The 20,276-nt window shown below is 44.1% G+C and overlaps 1 protein-coding gene across 9 annotated transcripts in view; it reads left to right on the plus strand.

Annotated features, from left to right (window-relative positions):
- The window catches only part of KMT2C (lysine methyltransferase 2C), a 448,529-nt gene that overhangs the window by 281,800 nt on the left and 146,453 nt on the right, over positions 1-20,276 (plus strand). For 8 of the 9 annotated variants that reach the window (XM_082258361.1, XM_082258363.1, XM_082258369.1 and 5 more), the window contains 5 exons: positions 2,591-2,719; positions 4,335-4,454; positions 5,166-5,296; positions 13,662-13,839; positions 15,596-15,652. In XM_082258361.1, coding sequence (XP_082114487.1) covers positions 2,591-2,719; positions 4,335-4,454; positions 5,166-5,296; positions 13,662-13,839; positions 15,596-15,652 — 615 coding nt within the window. The remainder of the gene's footprint in view (positions 1-2,590; positions 2,720-4,334; positions 4,455-5,165; positions 5,297-13,661; positions 13,840-15,595; positions 15,653-20,276) is intronic. The other variant, XM_082258368.1, reaches the window with a different exon arrangement.

The following is a 20,276-nucleotide window of genomic DNA, read 5'->3' on the forward strand; positions in this document are numbered from 1 at the left end:
TTTGCAGTTTGTGTCCACTATTTAGGAGGAGCAGGATAATATTTAAACTGAATACACTATATTATATGTGAAATCAGTTTTGTGAAAAAAATTTTATTACCTACCTTAAACTTTTACATGCCTTTTTTATATATTTTTACAAGATATTATTTTACATTATACAGTATCTCAAAAAAGTGAGTACACCCCTCACATTTTTGTAAATATTTTATTATATCTGTCATGTGACAACACTGAAGAAATGACACTTTGCTACAATGTAAAGTAGTGAGTGTACAGCTTGTATAACAGTGTAAATTTGCTATCCTCTCAAAATGACTCAACACACAGCCATTAATGTCTAAACCACTGGTCACCACCATAGAGGAGGAAATGAGAAACTTGGGAAAAGAGGTTACTTTAGGCTGAATTCATACTATAACTGACAGCTGCCGTTTTTCTTTTGACTTTTTGTCTCACCTCTTGTTTTGTAACAGAAACATGTAACAGGGTGTTCACAAATTTGACTACAATAGTGGAAACGCAATTTAAAGTAGAACCATTGGCAAAACTTTTTTTTCATTTTGAATAGAGTAAGGGAGGGTTTTTTACCCTTCATTTTTTTTCCAGCTGTGTCCCATTGGGGAGATTTACCTTTATTTTCTGTCCCCTAAACACAACAGGAAATGAGAGGGAATTCCTTCAGATTAACCTGTTCTTCTCTGCCTTATAGCAGGGCGGCACTTGTGTGCCAGATCACGTATATATTTGTATATATTCGTGATCTAAAACTGCTTCCATGTAGGGGGCGCACATGCGCACCACCGGCTTGCTCCTGCTGTGATTTCACACAGACTGCGTCTGCCGGCACCCGCTGAATTGTGAGGGAAAGACACAGAACTGCGATCTGCCTATGTAAACAAGGCAGATCACCATTCTGACAGGAGAGAATGGATGAAATTTGTGTCCCTGCAAAGCAATACATTCCATCTCTTCCCCTTGAAAAAGAAAGCACCTCCCACAGTACAGTAAAGTATTGGCTAGGCACACGTTGACCCTTTGATCACCCCTGATGTTTAACCCCTTCCCAGCCAGTGGCAGTGCATATTTTTAACACTGATCAGTTTATTAGGTTCACTGGTCCCCAAAAAGTGTGAGTGTCAGAATGTCTGCCACAGTATCGCAGTTCCGCTATAAGTCACTGATTGCCATCATTACTAATAAAAAAATAAAAATATCCCATAGTTTGGTTTGCGCAAATATTATAGCATCAACAATCTATATACGCTTGGGTTTTTTTTTTTTTTTTTACCAAAAATATGTAGCAGAATATATATTGGCCTAAATTGGTTATAATTTTTATTTTTTTTTACATTCAGGTTTTATAGCAAAAAGTAAAAAATATTTTACTGTGGGTTTTTTTTTTTTCTCAAAATTGTTGGCAATTTTTGGTTTTATAGCCCAAAAAATAAAAGGCACAGAGGTAATAAAATGCCACCAAAAGAAAGCTCCAATTGTAGAGAAAAAAAGACATACATTTTTTTTTTTTGGGGGGGGGGGGGGGGTACAGTGTTGCATGACTGCACAATTATCAGGTAAAGTAACACAGTGCCATATCCCATAAAATGGCCTGGTTATGAAGGGGGGTAAATCTTCCGGAGGTCAAGTGGTTAAGGTAACCCTTTGGGCTGTCCAGATCACCAAAACTAGTGTCCCTATTGTAACATTTCTCCTGTGTTACCTTACTGGGGACAACCCAAAATTTGAGATTTTCCTTTACTTTCAGTTTTGATGATAACTGTAAACAGGACAAACAGGGCGAATCTCCATAACAGCCGACAATAAAAACCTAATAGCTCTAATCCCTCCACTCTGTCCAAAGCAAAAAAAAAAAAAAAAAAGTCTTAGGCCCCTTTCACACATGCTGTCCGTTTGTCCGTTTTTCATCCATCCATTGACGGATGAAAAACAGACATCAATGTATCTCTATGTAAAAACGGATGACAACAGATGATCATTAGTTAACATCTGTTGTCATCCGCTTTCGTCAATCTGTTTTTTTGAATGGATGAATGCCCTATTTTTCATCCGTCAAAAAAACAGACGGAGAACGGACGGAGAACTGATAGATTTTGACGTGACTGAACTGATGAAGTGAACGGACCGTATGTGTGAAAGGGACCTTATGTGTTTTGTCTAATTTAGAGGACTTCTCTGAAATACAGCTTGGAGGTATATGGGAAAAAACAAAGTAGCTCCCTTCATCACAGCTACAAAGTAATTGAATTAAGAAATTTAATAATTATATATTATATAAACAAAGTTTCTAATGTCATTTAGATTAAACTAATTCTGGACTCTACACTTTTCATTGATGACACTTTACTCCATACACTTCTACACTCTTCCAGTAATTTTTCACTTTCTGTCTCCGTAACAAAAACTCAATATGGTTTTTAATCCTTCTCTACTTGATCAAGATAATAAAAAGTTTAGCTATACTTTGAGCTATAACCATATGGATATTTATGTTGATAGACTGGATTCATTTACTTTGTATATAGTTGTTTTTATAGATATGCAGCATTTAAATAAGACTTTTATGTTATAGAGGGAGATCTTATGGACTGCGATGTGAAGTCCGACTCTAGTCCTGAGCGAGAACCTATTGATGATGGGTTGCATGGTGCAGAAGTGATGGATGGAATTAAGAAAAGGAAAAGAAAACCATACAGACCTGGTATTAATGTTTTACCTGTCCTAAAGTTGATTATATGAACTATTACTTCTGAATATTTCATAATTAGCCCTTGCAGCCAGCAGATAGCAAACCACAAAATCTTCGTTAATTTTACAGCCCTGCTGTGAAATATATTTCAAAAGTAGTTCAGAATTAATGTCCTGCATTGTGAACTCGAAACAAATGAAACTGACCAAAAAACACACTCAGCACTTGTGTGGCAAAGTTATCACAGTGTGCAATCGTGACAAAGTTAGCATGTGTACTATTGTAGCATCACCAATAATGTCTTTAAGTTTACGTTTCTTGGTGCTAGTAACATCAGTTTTCAACCGGTGATAACTGTTGAACTGTGAAACCTTTACACGACTTATAGTATTCACTGCTTTCTCTTGAAAATTTCTGTTTTAAACCAGGGGTATTGAATTAAAATTCACAAATGTCCAATCAGTAAAATCTTTTTCCAGCTTAGGTCTGAATCCTATGTTTGATTCTTAATGGCACCTCTGTGCATTGTAGCAAACTGCACGTTTTTGCAAGTGCCAAACTACATGGTGCCACAATACCATAAAGCTCGGTACAGCACAATTTATAAAAATGTCAGGGACTTCTTTCTCTGCGTTTCTGCATATAAGGCAGCCCACTGAAATAAATGGCCCGCCTACATGCATTACACAATGATGTGAACCTAGCCTCTGATCTTTACATCACAATCCTTTTATTACATCAGTGTTCTCATGCTCTCATTACACGTTCTAACTTCCTGCACATTACAGTCCTCAGCCCCCCTTCTCATTCTTATCCTCGGCCCCCCTCTATATCACAACCTACTTTAAATTGCAGTTTCCAGCCCCCCTTTATATCATCCACCTTTACATTCCTGTCCTCACCACACTTTATAGCACCCCTCCTTCACATTGCAGTCACCAGCCCCCTTCACATTTCTATCCTCACCCCCTTGGCCATATCCCTTCACATTCCTGTCCTGGCCTTCCCCCCTTCTTTATATTTGCCCCCCCCCCTTCACATTACAGTTTCTGGACCCCCTTTACATCACCCCAGCTTCCTCTGTCTTTCATAGTAGTGACAGAGCCCTCTTCCCTGTCCTGCTCTACACAGGGCGGAGGGCCGAGAGGCACAGGTGGTCTATAGCTGATTTTGGAAGCACAGCACAGCGATGGACAGAGGGCATGAGCTACCCCAGTTAACTAATTGGTTGCTAGGATGCAGGGCGGTCCTAGCAATCGGTCAGTTAACTGGGCCAGCTCCTGCCCTAAGTCCATCACTGCTGCCTCCCGATGCCAGCTCTGCAGAGAAGACAGTGCTAGCGGCAGGGGAAAAATCGGCTTCTAAATGGCGTGACCATGGCAGATCTGGATGGGACATAGACTTTTTCCGGATCTGGACCGCGGTCAGCCATCTGCCATTTAGTGATCCCTGATTTAAACGGTCATATTTTGTATTGTGCTCGAAGACAGGTACATTATTTTTAAAATGTTTTTGTACCAGAATTTCTGCATTCACGGAAGAAATTAATTTATTAAAACTCGGAATTCTGACAAGCCTTAGAATACAGGATAAATAAGATAAACTGATCAGTGTAACCTCCCTCCAGGTATTGGTGGATTTATGGTGCGCCAAAGAAGCCGAACAGGTCAAGGGAAATCCAAGAGATCTCTTTCCAGAAAAGATTCTTCTGGCTCAGTTTCTGAACTTGTGCCAGGCAAAGATGATGGTACGTCCATTTTTATGCTACATTATCGTAGTAAGCCTAGCACACACGTGGCCCTTGTTTATTAAAATGTCTAAAATAAGAACTGCCTGTGTTGCCTCCTAGCAACCACACAGATTCAAGCTTTCATTTTCCCTGCAGGTTTGATTCTGACTGGTTATTATGAGGCAGTGCAAAACTGGTCATGTAAAAGTGGATTTCCAGGACATATGGAGATTCCCTTTTTGATTTTATTTAAAATTGGGGGGGTTCTGCAACTCCCACAGCAAGCTTGTAAATAGGTGGTTGGTTACATTATTTTACAGACTGGAGGTTGACCAGTGACTCCCATAGAGGCGGTGGCACTGAAATTTCCACGTGCCACTCTCTGGGATAGGTTTGACTCTGTTACTTAAATTAGAAAACCAAACAGGATTTCCTGTTATCCTGGAAAGCACATGTGAAGACACTTTAATAAATGAAGCCGCATAAATTTTATTGCTGGAAAGTTATCAGTGTTTCCCTGTGCAGTGAGCTTTAGATCTGTGTGGCATTTCTGGTGTGCTGAATGTATTTCCTAATAATACAACACAGCACAACGCTGTCTGCTATCTGCTACTATTAAATATTTTCAAGGTAATATTTTATCTTCAGGGTCGCATTAGTTTTGCCATTTGCTATGATGTAAACATACAATTTGTTGTCTTCTAAATTACATTCTGTGTACATCCTAAGCCTGGAATGAACCGCTGCCTGATACTCCAATGGATGAATTAGCTCCTAGCTCCGAGAACACAGAAAAAATTAGGAAACGTTACCGGAAAAAGAAAAACAAACTTGAGGAAACCTTTCCAACATATCTGCAGGTAATTGCAATTGTCTTTTAATACATTTTGGACCATTTAAAACAAACTTTCCTAGGCACACAGAAACCATTGCCAGGCATGTATGTTTCTCTGCCCAGTCTAAAATGTGAGAACAAAAGAAACCACACATATGCTGCTCTATAGTTAGGAGAACTTTTCCGGTTGCTGAAGGAAGATTAAATAATGCTGAACATTTACATGAAGCAAATTAGTAGATCTTTATTAAAATATCTAAGCACTAAAAGCCGATGTAATTTGGTAGTTGTGCATGTCCTTCAACAGGGCTGGAAACAAGCTAAGGGGTTGATTACTGAAGGCTAAAATACTGTGCCCTAAATTGCAGTTGCTTCAGAGCTTCGTAAATTAGGTAAAGCTTCAAGCTTCACTTTGCAAAGAAAACCCAATCATGTGCAAGGAAAATAAAAAAAAAACTGCATTCTTGCTTGTGCATGATTGGATGATAGAAATAAGCAGAGTTTCCCATCCTTTACTAAGATCTAGAGCAACTTGCAGTGCATAGTATCTTAGCCTTTCGTAAATCAGCCCATATATATATATATATATATATATATATATATATATATATATATAAATATATATATATATATATTAGTAATGCATATTGGTACAAATTATAGGAAATACTTTTTTTCTGAATGACTCTGGGAAAGTTAAAGCAGGATTAAACCTAAAAGCAAACATTATATTGCAATTTACCACTTTTTAGATGTGATGGCTGCATTCATTTTCGTTTACGCTTTCTTTCCTTTATTTTTACCTGGTGACCCTGCCAGTAACAGAAAAAGCTCTCCTGCAGATGTATCAGTTAAGAATGTTGAGACAAACCTTTTACCACTGACAGGGGTGCTTCAATAATCAGCTTTTTTAATTAATGTCAAACCTTTTTCCCAAAAGAAAAAAAAAATCTGTTTCTGTAATTGCTTGTGTAAATGCAGTGTGAGCTAGAGTTTCATACAAATATTGTTACAGTGCAGCGCAACCCAAAATCACCATAAAAAGTAATATAAGATGTGTCATCAAAGTCCTTGTAAATATCAAAAATTCATGAAAAAAACCTCCCCCCAAAAAAAACATAGTCCATTATAAAAATAAAAAGTGATCCACCGCAGTGTTTTTCAGTCACCCTTCACTTAATGAGACCAGAAAGAGCACACCACCACCTACTGGAAAACCTGCTCGCCTCAAAGATGAGATCAATCAGCTTTGTAAATAATCACTCCTGTTAGGATCTCCCCTCCAGGCATCAGACTCTGTAAGCTCCTCTTACTGTTCTGCGAACATCATGTAATCACAAAAGGCAGACTACATAGTGCTCGCCATTTAAATAAAGGTTATTCAAAATGCCCCTATAAAACACACAGTTACGGAAAATAAGATAAAAATCGCTTTGAGTGTCTATCACGTATGTCTGCTTACCACTCAGCACGAATCGTGGTGGCTGCGTGACGTCACAGGCTCGGCTCCTACCTCCTATGAGAGGGAGGAGCCGAGCCTGTGACATCACAAGGGTGTTTTTTTTTATTTAATAAATTTTTTGATGTTTACAAGTATTTTGACCCACCCTAAATTACTTTTTATGGTGATTTTGGGTTGTGCTGCACTGTAACAATATTTGTAGTTAATTTGTGTGCTTGAATCCCTAGGAGTGTACAGCAGCAACATAATATAATTAATGAATACATTGAAATAAAATTTCTCTTACGTCCTCCGACAGTCGCCGCCCATTCACAAGTCTTCACCAATGGGTATTGACCTTTTCTCCGCAGGAGTAGCTAGGCAACAAGAATTGTTAATAACAAAAGCTTTTAGCATAGACACACCCCTAGGGGCTGTCCCCTCAGTCAATACCTCCCTGCACCAGCATTCCCAACTCAGTTTGATCTTGCCTAGCTTAGGAGTAGCAGGCTTTCCTGTGCTGGGGCTTCAGTCTCAGCCTTCTACCCTTTTTTGATTTTATTTCAAGTATTTTTCTTTAACTAGCTGTTATTTTTTGTCAGCTTTAGTTTAGGGTTCTTCGGATGAAGATGTTCATGCGGAGCTGGGTCTCGGACTGGCCGCCCTGGATCTCAGGGCTGAGTGCCAGATGGATCCCCAGCCTGCCATCGAGCGTTCAGCTTAGGTTTGCCCTGGCACATTGAACGACCCATCCCTGTTCGCTGCAGGGATGCTGCCTGTGAGGTGGCTACCTCACTGGACGCCATGCTGCGGTCTATGGCTGCGATCTACAGGCGTCCTGGCTGCGGCACTCCCTGTCTGCCTTGATAGCGGTTTGTCGCTGGAGACGGCTCCCCACGCCATCCGGTACGGTAAGCACCTTCTGTGGGGGGACCTTCTGTGTGGGTGTCAGTCTGTGGCTGTGTAGAACCCCCATGTCTGTGAAAATGCGGGCTCCCTGTCAGATCCCTGTATGGATGCATTGCCTGTGGGCTGCGAGGGGGGGCCATCCTGCTCTGCTGTGAGTTCTACTCTGGGTGCAGATATAGGTACAGACATGTGTTGTGCGGCGGCCGCTGCTGCGATCCGCCATTTTTTTGCATATATGCTGTGACCGGCCCTGTCCCTGTACAGCGCCGTGTTTTGGCGCCATTCGCCGCCATTTTGGCGGGCCGCGATAGTTCGGGCACATGTCGGCGCCATTTTCCTGTAGCCTCATCCCTCAGCCGAGCGGCCATGTTTGCGGAGCCTACATAGGCTATTTCAGTCAGCCAGCTATTGCATCACTTCCTCTTCTCTGGGACAGCGATCGGTGGCAGAAGCCTGTTTGTGCTCTCTCCAGGTATTTACCTTCTTTGTCCTGTCATTCCTTGCTCGGTGTCCTCTATCCCTGCGGGATCGGTGCATACAGTAGTTTACGGTGGGCTGCGCTCAGGTGGATCACGCGGTGGCCATTTTGAACAAGGCTACTGCGGTTCCTTCTGAGGATACCCCGGTTTTCCGGGACCCTACGGACAGGAGGCTGGAGTCTCTTGCCCGTCATGCCTATATGGTTGCTGGATCTATGCTGAAGCCTATTTTTGCTTCTATTATGGCGGCCCAGGCTGTTACAGATTGGACGAAGGTGCTCAGGCGCACCCTGGTGGCTGATTCGGCTCCGCCTGCCACGTTGGCTATGGTGGATCAGATCCATCAAGGTGTCATGTACTTGTGTGATGCGGATTTGAATTTAGCTCCCTTGGCTGCGCGCCTGTCCAGCGTGGCGATACTGAACCGTCGTCTGATATGGCTGAAAAGTTGGATCGGTCGACCAATCTTCTCGCAAGACGCTGGCGGATTTTCCCTACGCGGGATCTCGCCTTTTTGGCGAGGCTTTGGATGCTCTGATTAAAGGAGTTACGGGGGGCAAGAGTAATCTCTTACCCCAGTCTCACAAGCATAAGTCCTTCCGTGGTAAACGGAATTCCTCGTTTAGGCCCTCTCAGGGGTCCTTTCGTGCCTTTCGGTCGCAATCCAAGGGCAAGCCCTTCAAAGGCCAAGGCTCCCAGAAGAAGCCGTGGGCAGGTAAGCAGAAGTCCGGCCAGTCCGGTTCGACTTCCCATGCCAATTCCGCCTGAAGGGGCGCCCTCACCCGTTTCTGGGGTGGGGGGACGTCTGCGCGGTTTCCTACAACCTTGGCTGACCCACATTCGGGACAGATGGGTTCAGGAAATCGTTCGATCTGGTTACAAGATCGAATTTCTCTCTCGGCCGGCAGGCAGATTTTTTCCCTCAAATCTTCAGCGGTCTCCGGAGCGCTTGCAGGATCTGCACCTGGCGGTGCGGGACCTGTGGGGCCAAGGGGTGGTTGTTCCGGTGCCTCATCGGGACAGATTTGGGGGGTTTTACTCCAATCTGTTCACTGAGCCCAGAAAGGAGGGCAAGGTGTGTCCGATTCTGGACTTGAAAGCTCTGAAACGATTTGTGCGGGTTCGCAAGTTCCGCATGGAATCCCTGCGCTCAGTGGTGGCTGCCCTGAGTCCGGGGGAATTCATGGCCTCCATCGATCTGAAGGATGCGTACCTACACATCCCCATTTTCGAGGGTCACCAGAGGTACCTTCGATTCGCCATTGCGGAGGATCACTACCAATTCGTGGCGTTGCCTTTCGGTCTCGCTTCGGCTCCACGGGTTTTTACCAAGGTGCTGGCGCCGGTTCTGGCCCTGTTACGAGCACAGGGCATTGCTGTCTTGGGGTATCTGGACGATATCCTGATAAGGTCAAATGCCAGTCAGTGCCTGGTGACCGACCTGTCCACCACGATGCGGACACTGCAGGAGTTCGGTTGGACCATAAACATTCCGAAGTCGACTCTGTGTCCTTCGGTTCGCCTTCCCTACCTGGGAATGATTCTGGACTCTGTCCAAGCGAAGGTCTTCTTACCGGAAGACAAGGTTCGGACACTTCAGGACGAGGTCAGGTCCCTCAGGGACAACCGGCACTCGTCTCTCCGGACATGCATGAGATGTCTAGGTTTAATGGTCTCGTTTTTCGAGGCGATCCCCTTTGCCCAGTTTCACACGCGTGGTCTCCAAGCGGATATTCTTGCCGAGTGGGACGGGCGGACGCAATCCCTGGATCTGCGGATCTCGTTGAGCCACAGCACCAGAAGAGATCTTCTGTGGTGGCTCCAGTCCCCGGCAGTGTCGGGGGGCAAGTCTTTTCGTCCATTATTGTGGACGGTGATCACCACGGATGCCAGCCTGTCGGGCTGGGGTGGTGTTCTGGGCGTTTTGTCCGCCCAGGGAACTTGGTCGGAGGAGGAGTCCTCCCTTCCAATCAATATTCTGGAATTGAGGGCGATAAAGCTTTGCCTTCTGCGATGGACGGACCGGCTTCGGGGCCGTCCAGTTCGGGTTCAGACGGACAATGCCACCGCGGTGGCCTATATCAACCATCAAGGGGGCACCAGGAGTGCCCGGGCGGCTCAGGAAGTGGCCGACATTCTGTCTTGGGCCGAGACGCACGTCCCGGCGATAACGGCAGTTCACATACCGGGGGTGGAGAACTGGCAGGCGGACTATCTGAGTCACCAGACCCTGGACCAGGGGGAATGGTCCCTTCACCCGGATGTCTTTCAGATGTTGTGCGCGAAGTGGGGTTCCCCAGATGTGGACCTGTTCGCGTCTCGTCTAAACAACAAGGTGGAAAGGTTCGTAGCAAGAACGCGCGATCCTCGGGCGGACACCTCGGACGCGTTGGTGGCGCCCTGGCATCAGTATCGTCTGATGTATGCCTTTCCCCCGATTCAACTACTGTCCAGGCTGATTCGCAGATTAGCCTCGGAACAACATGCAGTGATTCTGGTGGCACCGGACTGGCCTCGCCGGTCTTGGTACGCAGACCTCGTAAATCTGGCAGTCGACGTTCCGTGGCGCCTGCCGCTTCGGGAAGACCTTCTGTCTCAAGGGCCGATATTCCATCCTGCTTTACAGTCGCTGGCTTTAACGGCCTGGCTGTTGAAAGCCAGGTCCTGAAGGATAGGGGTCTCTCCCCTGAGGTCATTCCCACTTTGATAAAGGCTAGAAAAGCCTCTTCAGGAAAAATTTACTACCGTACTTGGAAAGCATACTTTGCTTGGTGTGAGTCCAGGGGGTATTCCCCTCGCTCATACTCGGTGTCGAGAGTGTTGGCTTTCCTCCAAACTGGAGTGGACCAGCGTTTGGCGCTGGCCACGATTAAGGGTCAGATTTCTGCGCTGGCCGTTCTCTTTCAACGCCCTGTGGCATCTAATTCATTGATTAGCACCTTTGTTCAGGGGGTGCGACATTTGGCCCCTCCTAGGAGGGAACCTTTGCCTCCATGGGACTTGAACTTAGTTCTGTCCGTGTTACAACAGATCAGGGAGAACTCGTTGTCTCTGTTGTCCAAAAAGGTTGACTTTTTGGTGGTGATCACTTCGGCTCGCAGGGTGTCGGAGCTGGCGGCTTTGTCCTGCAGCTCTCCCTACTTGGTGCTTCACAAGGATATGGTGGTCTTGCGACCTAACTCATCCTTTCTTCCGAAAAGGATCTCGGAGCTTCACCTTGATGAAGACATTGTCTTGCCTTCGCTCTGCGAGAAGCCTAAGCATCCGAAGGAGGTTGCCTTGCATTCCTTGGATGTTGTCCGGGCTATCAGGGTTTACCTGTCGTCCACTAAATCTTTTCGCAAGTCGGATTCCCTCTTTGTCCTTCCTGAGGGACCTCGGAAGGGCATGGCGGCGTCGGCTGCGACCATCGCCAAATGGATCAGACAGACCATTGAGCAAGCCTATGCCTTGAAGGGGAAGGTTCCTCCCTTCCCTGTGAAGGCGCACTCTACCAGATCTTTGAGTACGTCTTGGGCTTTCCGGCATCAGGCTTCTGTGGCACAGGTGTGTAAGGCGGCGACTTGTTCGTCCGTTCACACCTTCTCAAAATTTTATAAGGTGGATGTTCAGGCATCGGCCGATGCCTCCTTTTGGCCGTAAAGTTCTCAGTGCGGCAGTTTCTTAGGGACCCTTGTTTTTTTGGGCCCTTGGTTATTGGGGTGTTTTACCCCTGGGTTACTTGTTTTCCTGGGTTGTTGCTCCTGTTGAGCACGTGTTCCTGTTGCCCAGTTGGTTCTCTTACTATGGTAAGGTTCCTTTCTCTGATGTGGGTACTGCGTTGCCTTTTCTACGGTTGCGTCTCCCACCCCTCATGTCTACACTGCTTTGGGACATCCCATTGGTGAAGACTTGTGAGTGGGCGGCGACTGTCGGAGGACGTAAGAGAAAACTGAATTTTTGTAAAATCTTACTGTAAAATTCCTTTCTCTGAGTCCTCCGACAGTCGCCGCCCCCCGCCCCTCTTTTGGGGTTTTTGTGTACTCCTACTGCTATGCTACCAAACTGAGTTGGGAATGCTGGTGCAGGGAGGTATTGACTGAGGGGACAGCCCCTAGGGGTGTGTCTATGCTAAAAGCTTTTGTTATTAACAATTCTTGTTGCCTAGCTACTCCTGCGGAGAAAAGGTCAATACCCATTGGTGAAGACTTGTGAGTGGGCGGCGACTGTCGGAGGACTCAGAGAAATTAATTTTACGGTAAGATTTTACAAATATTCCGTTATATAGACACAGTATTGGGTGGTAAAAGTGAGAGGTAGCGCTGATTGTAACCTACACACTGAGCTATAGTTTGTCTTCGATTTGTTGGTTTAACTAAATCTGCTAGTTCATCTAACACAATCCTCATCCCAGACTGATGATGTCAAATTTCCTGGAGTTGAACCTTTACGTAGATGTAAGTCCAACCATTGAAAACTCCTAAAACTTTAATGTATGGTATATTAATTTTCATTTTTTTTTTTTTAATTTGCTTTCATTTAAATCGCTTGTTATCCTACAATGAAGGTCCTTTTTAGGCACTTTCTATTGAAGGGTGCAAACTCTGTCCCTGTCTCCCAATTGTGCTCTTTCTGAGAGACTACCAGTGCCCATTTTAACACACAGGTATGGAGCACTATTATCACAATCAAGAAATCCGCCTTGAGAAATACCACTTAGTCATTACTAGACCACATGCTTGTAGATAGAGGCTGCAAGCAATCAGCATCACTGTGATTTGTAACAAAGGATTAGAAATGGAAAACTGATGTTTGTTTTCTCCAAGGGCTTTAAAGAAGAACTCTGGACACATTCCCCCCCCCCCCTCCTTGTAATGGGACTATGCTCGCACTACCTGGGCTAACTGCTTGTTTTTGTCTAGGAGATTGCAGAGTAGAGATATACTTAATTAATCCACTCACCCTTCAAATGCAAGACCGGTCCCTTCCTCTCCTACCCCTCCGCATTCTAGCGGTCTTGTGCATAGACTGTTCCTGGCGTCATCACGCCCATAGACTGGCTCTGGACGGGAGGACAGCAGGAACAGTTCACCACTGAAAGTGGGGGAGTGCTGTTTTCTGAAGCATAGGATAAGTATAGCCTTTTGGTGTGCCCCTAGATAAAACGAGCAGTTAACCCATGCAGTGCAGGCACAGCCCTACTGCATAGGAGAAAAAACATTTTTCATGGAGTTCTTTAACAAACTAAATGTCATTCATTTTGGGTTTGCATCTACTATAAATATATATTTGAGTTGCCCCACTGTAATAAAATAGATCCAAACCTGACCCTTATTTTCTAGAATTGATCCATACACACTCATGCGGTTTTCTTTCCATGTACAGTATATAAAATAGATCATTTCAATTATATGAAAATTATAATTGCACTTGGTAATTACCAAGCTTCAATGTTACCATTTGAAAAGCAAAGTTTCTTTTGCCATATCTGAAGTGCAGTTTTCACCTGATAGCTATTGTTTTGATGCCTCCTAAAGATTTACGTGGTTTTAGTCAATATAATGTGTCCATCTTTTTCACAGGAAGCTTTTTTTGGGAAAAACCTTTTGGATACCAGTCGACAAAACAAGCCGAGCATTGAGAATTTGTCTGAGGATACCGCTCAGGTGCCGTACAAAGCCAACATTAATGCTACCTTTCTGGATCCATCATCTGACCCCCTGCTTAGCTCTGCTGCAACACCCTCCAAAGCCACAGATGGTAAGGGTGAGCAGTATTATCAAGTGTGAATAATTGGAGGCCTCCTTCGTAGCCCATTTTCACCAAAAGCATATTATCATGCATATCAGGTGTTTTAAAGCATGTTATGGATTTTATTATTTCAGTATTTTTTATTGAAAGTTTTTAAAAAGTGTGTAGAGGTTACCTAGTTAAGCAGTTTGTACAGAGAATGCATAAGTAATACAGTTTTGTGTGAGTTTTGCATGATCTTAAACTACATGTGGTTAGTGATGGTTGTGTCATATAGTGCAATCAGTTTAGTAATATTAAAGGTAGAATTGGGGGGGGGGGGTCTAGATATATGGGGTAACATGGTTCTCCAGGTATGTAGGAATGTCTATTTTTATATAGCCTCGGATACATGTGGGAGGGTTACCAGGGGTTACAAGCACCAGTGGGTTGGTACCAGGTTTCACCAAAGCAGCACTTTACAATTATTCTCCACTACTGTAGAAATGCATGAACAAGATTTAGTGGTATCCTAAATTCCTGAAAAACATTCCAATTTTATTCCTAATTAAGACGTGTTGGACTATATTTAGATATCAGGGTGATATAGGGTAGGGAAATTAACCCTGGAGAATGTGGGTTGAATGCTCTAAGTGTCAATCTCTTGTTCAAAAAATAAGCAGTAGTAGACCTAGTGTTTGCCTGGTAGTCTTTGTGTAAATTTGGGAAGGGTTTCACACATTTTGGAGTTAGAAGACTTTGGAATCCGGCCACTCCAAAGTCAATCCAGTGTTTTAAATCACCTGATTCTTCATGTCCTGGGAGAAATGACGGGTTGAAAATTTTGAATAGGAGGGGTAGTTGTGGGGAAAGTAATTCACCAAAATATCCCATGGGAGCAGAGAGTCTGATGATAGGATTGGAGAGGGAGTTTCTGTCATGAGGGTGAAACTAAGGATGATTATGTACGGACAAAGAGTCAAAGTCAACCGCTTCTAGGATGACCTAGAATTGGGTTTCAGTAGTGGAGTGGTATTTTGTTAGTTGCGTTATTTGGGCTGCCTAATAGTATCTTAGGTGATTTGGAACACCTAGGCCACCCGCTAGGTCTAGTTTGAAATGTGCTTGAAAAGTCTTGGTTTGCAAACCAGCCAAACTGCATTACTTTGCTTCGAAGCCTGGAGGCCCCGCTTCTGAGCCCTGTAAAGTGAATAGGCAGCTGTGAAGCAGCTTTAATTACTTTTACATAAAAGCCAATTACTGGCTTCAAAAAAACATTACCAGGATCGTGGCTTCCTGTCCTGGACGTGTATATATATATATATATATATATGTACACTAGATGGGAAGCTTGAGAGAGCACCAAAGTACATAAGGAATTCATGGAGATTTCTCAGAGATGAGTGGGTTAATAATGAGAAAAACGTCTGTGAAAAGGCTAAATCTTTCATGTTGCCCAGCTGTTTTCACACCAGAGATATTGGGGGAAGCTTTTATAACTTGTGCTAGAGGCTCAATTTCCAAAGCAGATAAGAGTGGGGATAATGGGCAGCCCTGTCTAAGGCCGGCCATAAACAATATCCGCTGGTTCAGCAGGAACCCAGCCTGCTGGATTTACTTGCGATTATCGCTAGCTGCTGCTCTAGCCTCTAGCAATAATCACGGTTATCACCCAGCAGGAAAGGCAAGCTGACAGTAACGTTTAAAATCTATGTTTAGTTTACAGAACATAGCAGTGAGATGGATTTATATCAGGGTCAACCATTTTTTTTTTCTGTATTTGCAGAAAATGTACTTAGCTGGGAAAAAAGAAAACGAATGCAGACACCACATCTAAGGATTGGTAAGCTGCAAAATATATTTTTGTTCTTGGGATTTTATTTATGTTGACCTCACCTGCAGGCCTACTTTTGCTTCTCTGCAGATTCTCAGTTGGTCATGTTGAGACACAAATAATAAGCACTTAAGCACCAATGTTGAAGCCTTGCAGGGCCATTAACCGCTTGACCTCCGGAAGATTTACCCCCCGGTTGACCAGGCCACTTTTTGCTTTGCTGGTCTGTGTTACTTTACCTGACAATTGTGCGGTCATTCAATGCTGTAACCGAATACATTCCACCCCCCCCCCCCCACAAGTGTTGGTGTTATTTGATCGTTATTGCTTTTATTTTTTGCACTATAATCAAAAAAAAAAAAAAAACAACATTTTTGAAACATACTTTCTGCTATAAAACCTATCCGATAAAAAGAATTGGGGAAAAAAATCGTATTTTTTCATAAATTTAGGCCAATATGTATTCTTTGACATATTTTTGATAAAAGAATTTCAAATAAGTGTATATATTTATTGGTTTAGGCGAACGTTATAGCGTCTATAAACTATGGGATATATACTGGATATTTAATATTTTTATACTATGGGGTCATGAAGCAACTTCTAGCGGCGGGCAATCAGACACTAACTGACACTTGTCAAATTTTGCTGGAACCAGTGACACTAATACATTGATCAGTGCTAAAAAATATGCACTGTCACTGTACTAATGTCCCTGGCTGGGAAGGGGTTAAACATCCAAAACGATCAAAGGGTTACCTGTGTGCCTAGCCAGTGTTTGTGTGCTGCTTTTACTAGGGGAAAAGATGGATTTGAGGAAACACAGAATCCTTTCCTTCCCCCCTGTCAGTATCAATCTCTGCCTTGTTTACATAGGCAGAGCTCTGTTCTGAGTCTCTGCCCAACTATCAGTGGGTGTGGGCGGACATAGAGTTCCCGGCACCTGCAGAACAGCTTTTGCTGCGAATATTCACAGCGGAAGCGGTGCAGGATTACATATATATACATGATCTGGTGCACAGCTGCCACCTTGTAGCAGTAAAACTGCTATAGGGCAGTCAGCAAGTGGTTAATTAATCATTTTCCTGTGTGGTTTATGTATCCTTAAGATACTTATGAAAAATATTTTACACTTTTTCACGCATTTATCATAATTGCCCAGCTTTCAGTTTTGTTTTGCTGGTTATAGCCAATTCTTTTGGCTTATACCTTTCATTTTTGTTATGATTGCTTAAATTGATTCCCTTATTAATGAGATCTAGCGAAAACTGGTAAAGTAAGTAGACCTGATCCTTCGAGGTCACTCTAGGGTACAAAGTCTGTTATTTGTTTTACCTGCGAAAGGTTTTATGCAATTCTGTGAGGCCAGACTTCTGATTGACACATATCGCACTGCCAGTGATTAAGCAAAACCAATCCACCACCTCGCACTGCGTCCGGTTGAACATAATGAAATGTCAGTGTGACATTTCAATAAAGTTTTGTTTATAAAGCAAAAAAAGAAAACTGCAATCGGCACTGCTTCCATCTTACCTGTGAGCAAGATCCTAAACATTACTTATACTGTGAATGTACTCTCAAAAAGCAGTGACTAGTCCCCATAGGCTACCTATAGGCTCCCTGCAGTTGATCTTTTCCCTATACTGACTTGGCATGTCCTGTTCCACACTGTGGAATCTGCCATCTTGGTAGTGGGCAGGGCTTTGCTTCTTCATATCAAAGCTTCTATCATGACTGGTGGGTTGATGATCAAGAAGCAGCAAGAGCATTGGCAAAAGAGCCACAGAATGAAAGAAACCGATGCAATTAGATCCTTGCACTGCAGGTCCTCGGGTACAGCTTTCTCTCCAGCAAGGAGAACCATGACCAGTATTGTAGGGACATCACCAAATCTCACTCCAAATCCTGTTAGACTAGCAGCGAGAGGCAGAAATGCCTTCGATCTCACGTGGCAGATATATAGCTATGAGGCTACAAAACAAGGCTACCCAAGCACAAGAAGTGCACTGCTATTTTTCAGAAGGAAGTTGAGTCAAATGGTATACCTTTTAGTATACTGCTTAGGAACAATTAACGTTTCTAGATATTCCCATTAAGATAGCAAAGCATCACTTTAGGTTCAGGCCTACTTTAAAGTGTACCGGTAAACTTTGTTTTAAGTAGAGTAGGAAAATGACACTCCTTGTCATGGTTTTCCTTTGCTGTCTGTGTCCAGTCCCAAGAGATTTTCCACACACAACAGAAAATAAGAGGAAATCTTTCTAACGCAATGGGAAAATCCCCTCCTAAACAGTTGTCACTGAAATAGGTTTCCCGTTGAGATTTCCACTCATTTCCTGTTGCTGTGACAACTCTGAAACTTTGCATCTCTCATCACTTTTGGGTCAGTGGTCACAAGGACAAATAGAAAGGGTAAATCTCCCCACTAAGGGATACATGAATGAAATCCTGGCTTTTAAAATTCCTCACATTATTCATACATATCCCTTTGGGCCCTTTCACACTAATAAGTTTTTTTTTTGCTTTTTCACCTTGCAAAAAAAATGTTCCCTTTGAATCCTATTGGATTCCCATTGAAATATATGGAAATTGCTATAAAAAAACACACTGTGATGTGCGTTTTCAAGTCGCGTCCATTTTTCACAGGTGCAACCTAAAAAATGCAGCAGCAACAGGTAAAATGATCTGAAACATAGAAAAATTGTGGAAAAAACGCATTTGCGTTTTTACCATTGTTTTGCTGCAGAGCATTTTTTTTATGGATACTAAGAAATTTGTTATGCTGTAACAATTACTGTGCGTTAAGAAACAGAAATTCGATACACCTTAGTTACAAGCACTGTTAATTTCTCTTTTGTTCATCATCTGGCACAGCCCTACATTAATCATGACTATAGGGTAATATTGCCTCCTACAGGAGTAGGACTAGGAAGAACAAAAAACTCTTGGCTACGCCCATGGGCTGTCCTCAGCTGGTATATAACCCTCCTCTCTACTCTAGGTATTTAATTTTAATCTGTCTAGTCAGGAGTAAGGATAAGGACCTAGGCTCCGTGCTGGGATCTCTTGGTCCTAGCATTTTTCTTTCTTCTTCCTTGCATCTTTTTTGCTTTTTTGTTTTGGGAGATCTAAAACCAACTGCTGGCCTGGGTGATGGGCTGGATAATCTAGATTCAGTGGTCCCCCCCAGCCCAGCCAGTGAGCGCATGCAGACCGCAGCTACTCGCTAGGTCGGCTGCGACATAGGCTTATGGATAGAGGCTGGCGTACAAGTTAAACTTCTCGCAGGGTCACATATGCCTGGACGCTGGTCCGAGTCAAACGCCCCCTTGGCTGACAGCTCCCCTACTTCAGTAGCAAAGAGCTCAGTCTGGAGCGTCACCCGCACTACGGAATGGTAAGTACAGTCCCCCCTCTCCCCTTTGGGCTGTTTGGTGTGGGCGCAGGTACCCTGCCGGGATGGTTAGGCCTGCCTGCAGGTTCCCTCCTCCTATTCTAAAGTCCCTCAATTGAGCTGGGCTCCCCCTGTGAATGTCCCGGACCCTGGTGGGTGTCCCAGGGCAGAGGATGCAGCAAGAGAACCCCGGTGCAGCAGGGTCTGGGGAGTGAGCAGGTTCCTGTTGCTTATGTTGATTTAGTTGACAAAATCGTCCAGGGGCTGCAGTTTATTTGTGATGAGGCTTTGGATACAGCTCCTTTGCTGTCCAAGCTTTCTGTTTCAGCGGTGGTGATTAGGTGCGTGCTGTGGCTTAAGAATTGCTTTGCAGATCAAAACACCAAGAAAGCTCTAATTGATCTGCCCTTTCAAGGTGATTGCCTTTTTTGGGCTTCTCTGGATGACATCATTAAGGGTCTCTAATTGGGGGGGGGGCCTCGTCGCAGACAGAGGCCCGCCTTTTCAGCCCATAGAAAATTCTTTCATCCTTTCAGGACTGCAGACAAGGAAAATAGATCTTTCATGTCTTCCCCAGGAGGTTCCAAGCAACCTTGGTCTGGTAAACCTAGAGCTGGCTTCTCTGGACCCGCAGACAAGACCCTTTCAGCATGAAGGTCTGCCCTCACTCATAACTGAGGTGGGGGGACATCTTCGCTGGTTTCGGGCCCCATTGACCTCCTTCGTGAGCTGCAAGGGGATCCACAAAATTATTCTTTTGGGGGTACCAAAAAAGGAAGTTCGTCCATTTTGGGGTTCTTTGGTGCTGAGTCTCCTTGTGCTGATATAATTCCTGAAAAGGTTTGTGTAACGTCCAAACGACTTAAGGTCCCCCCTATCCCTGTCCAAGAAATTGAATTGCCTAAGTCTGGTTTTAATTCTGACCAGGGTGGTCCTTCCTCTGGACAAACTTAAGTAGCCACAGGCATATGATTCACTGGCTGCTGTCACACAGACAGTTCTCTCTCCCGAACTGCAGGTTCTTGGTCTGGTGATGTCCACCCTCAAGACAGTTATGTTTGCACAGTCCTACATGCAGCTTCAGCAGGTTTGGCTCTGCATGAGGTTTGTGGTGAGGTCACAGGTTACTCTGGCAGATGCCACAGGCATCCTAGGGGTACTGTAAGGCCAGTATCATCCTCAGCTCAAGCCACAGTTCCTGCAAAGAATGAAGGAAGAGTGGCTTCCAATCATTCTGAT

Source organism: Pelophylax lessonae (assembly GCF_965119305.1).
Source record: "Pelophylax lessonae genome assembly, chromosome: 5".
Lineage (NCBI taxonomy): Eukaryota > Metazoa > Chordata > Amphibia > Anura > Ranidae > Pelophylax > Pelophylax lessonae.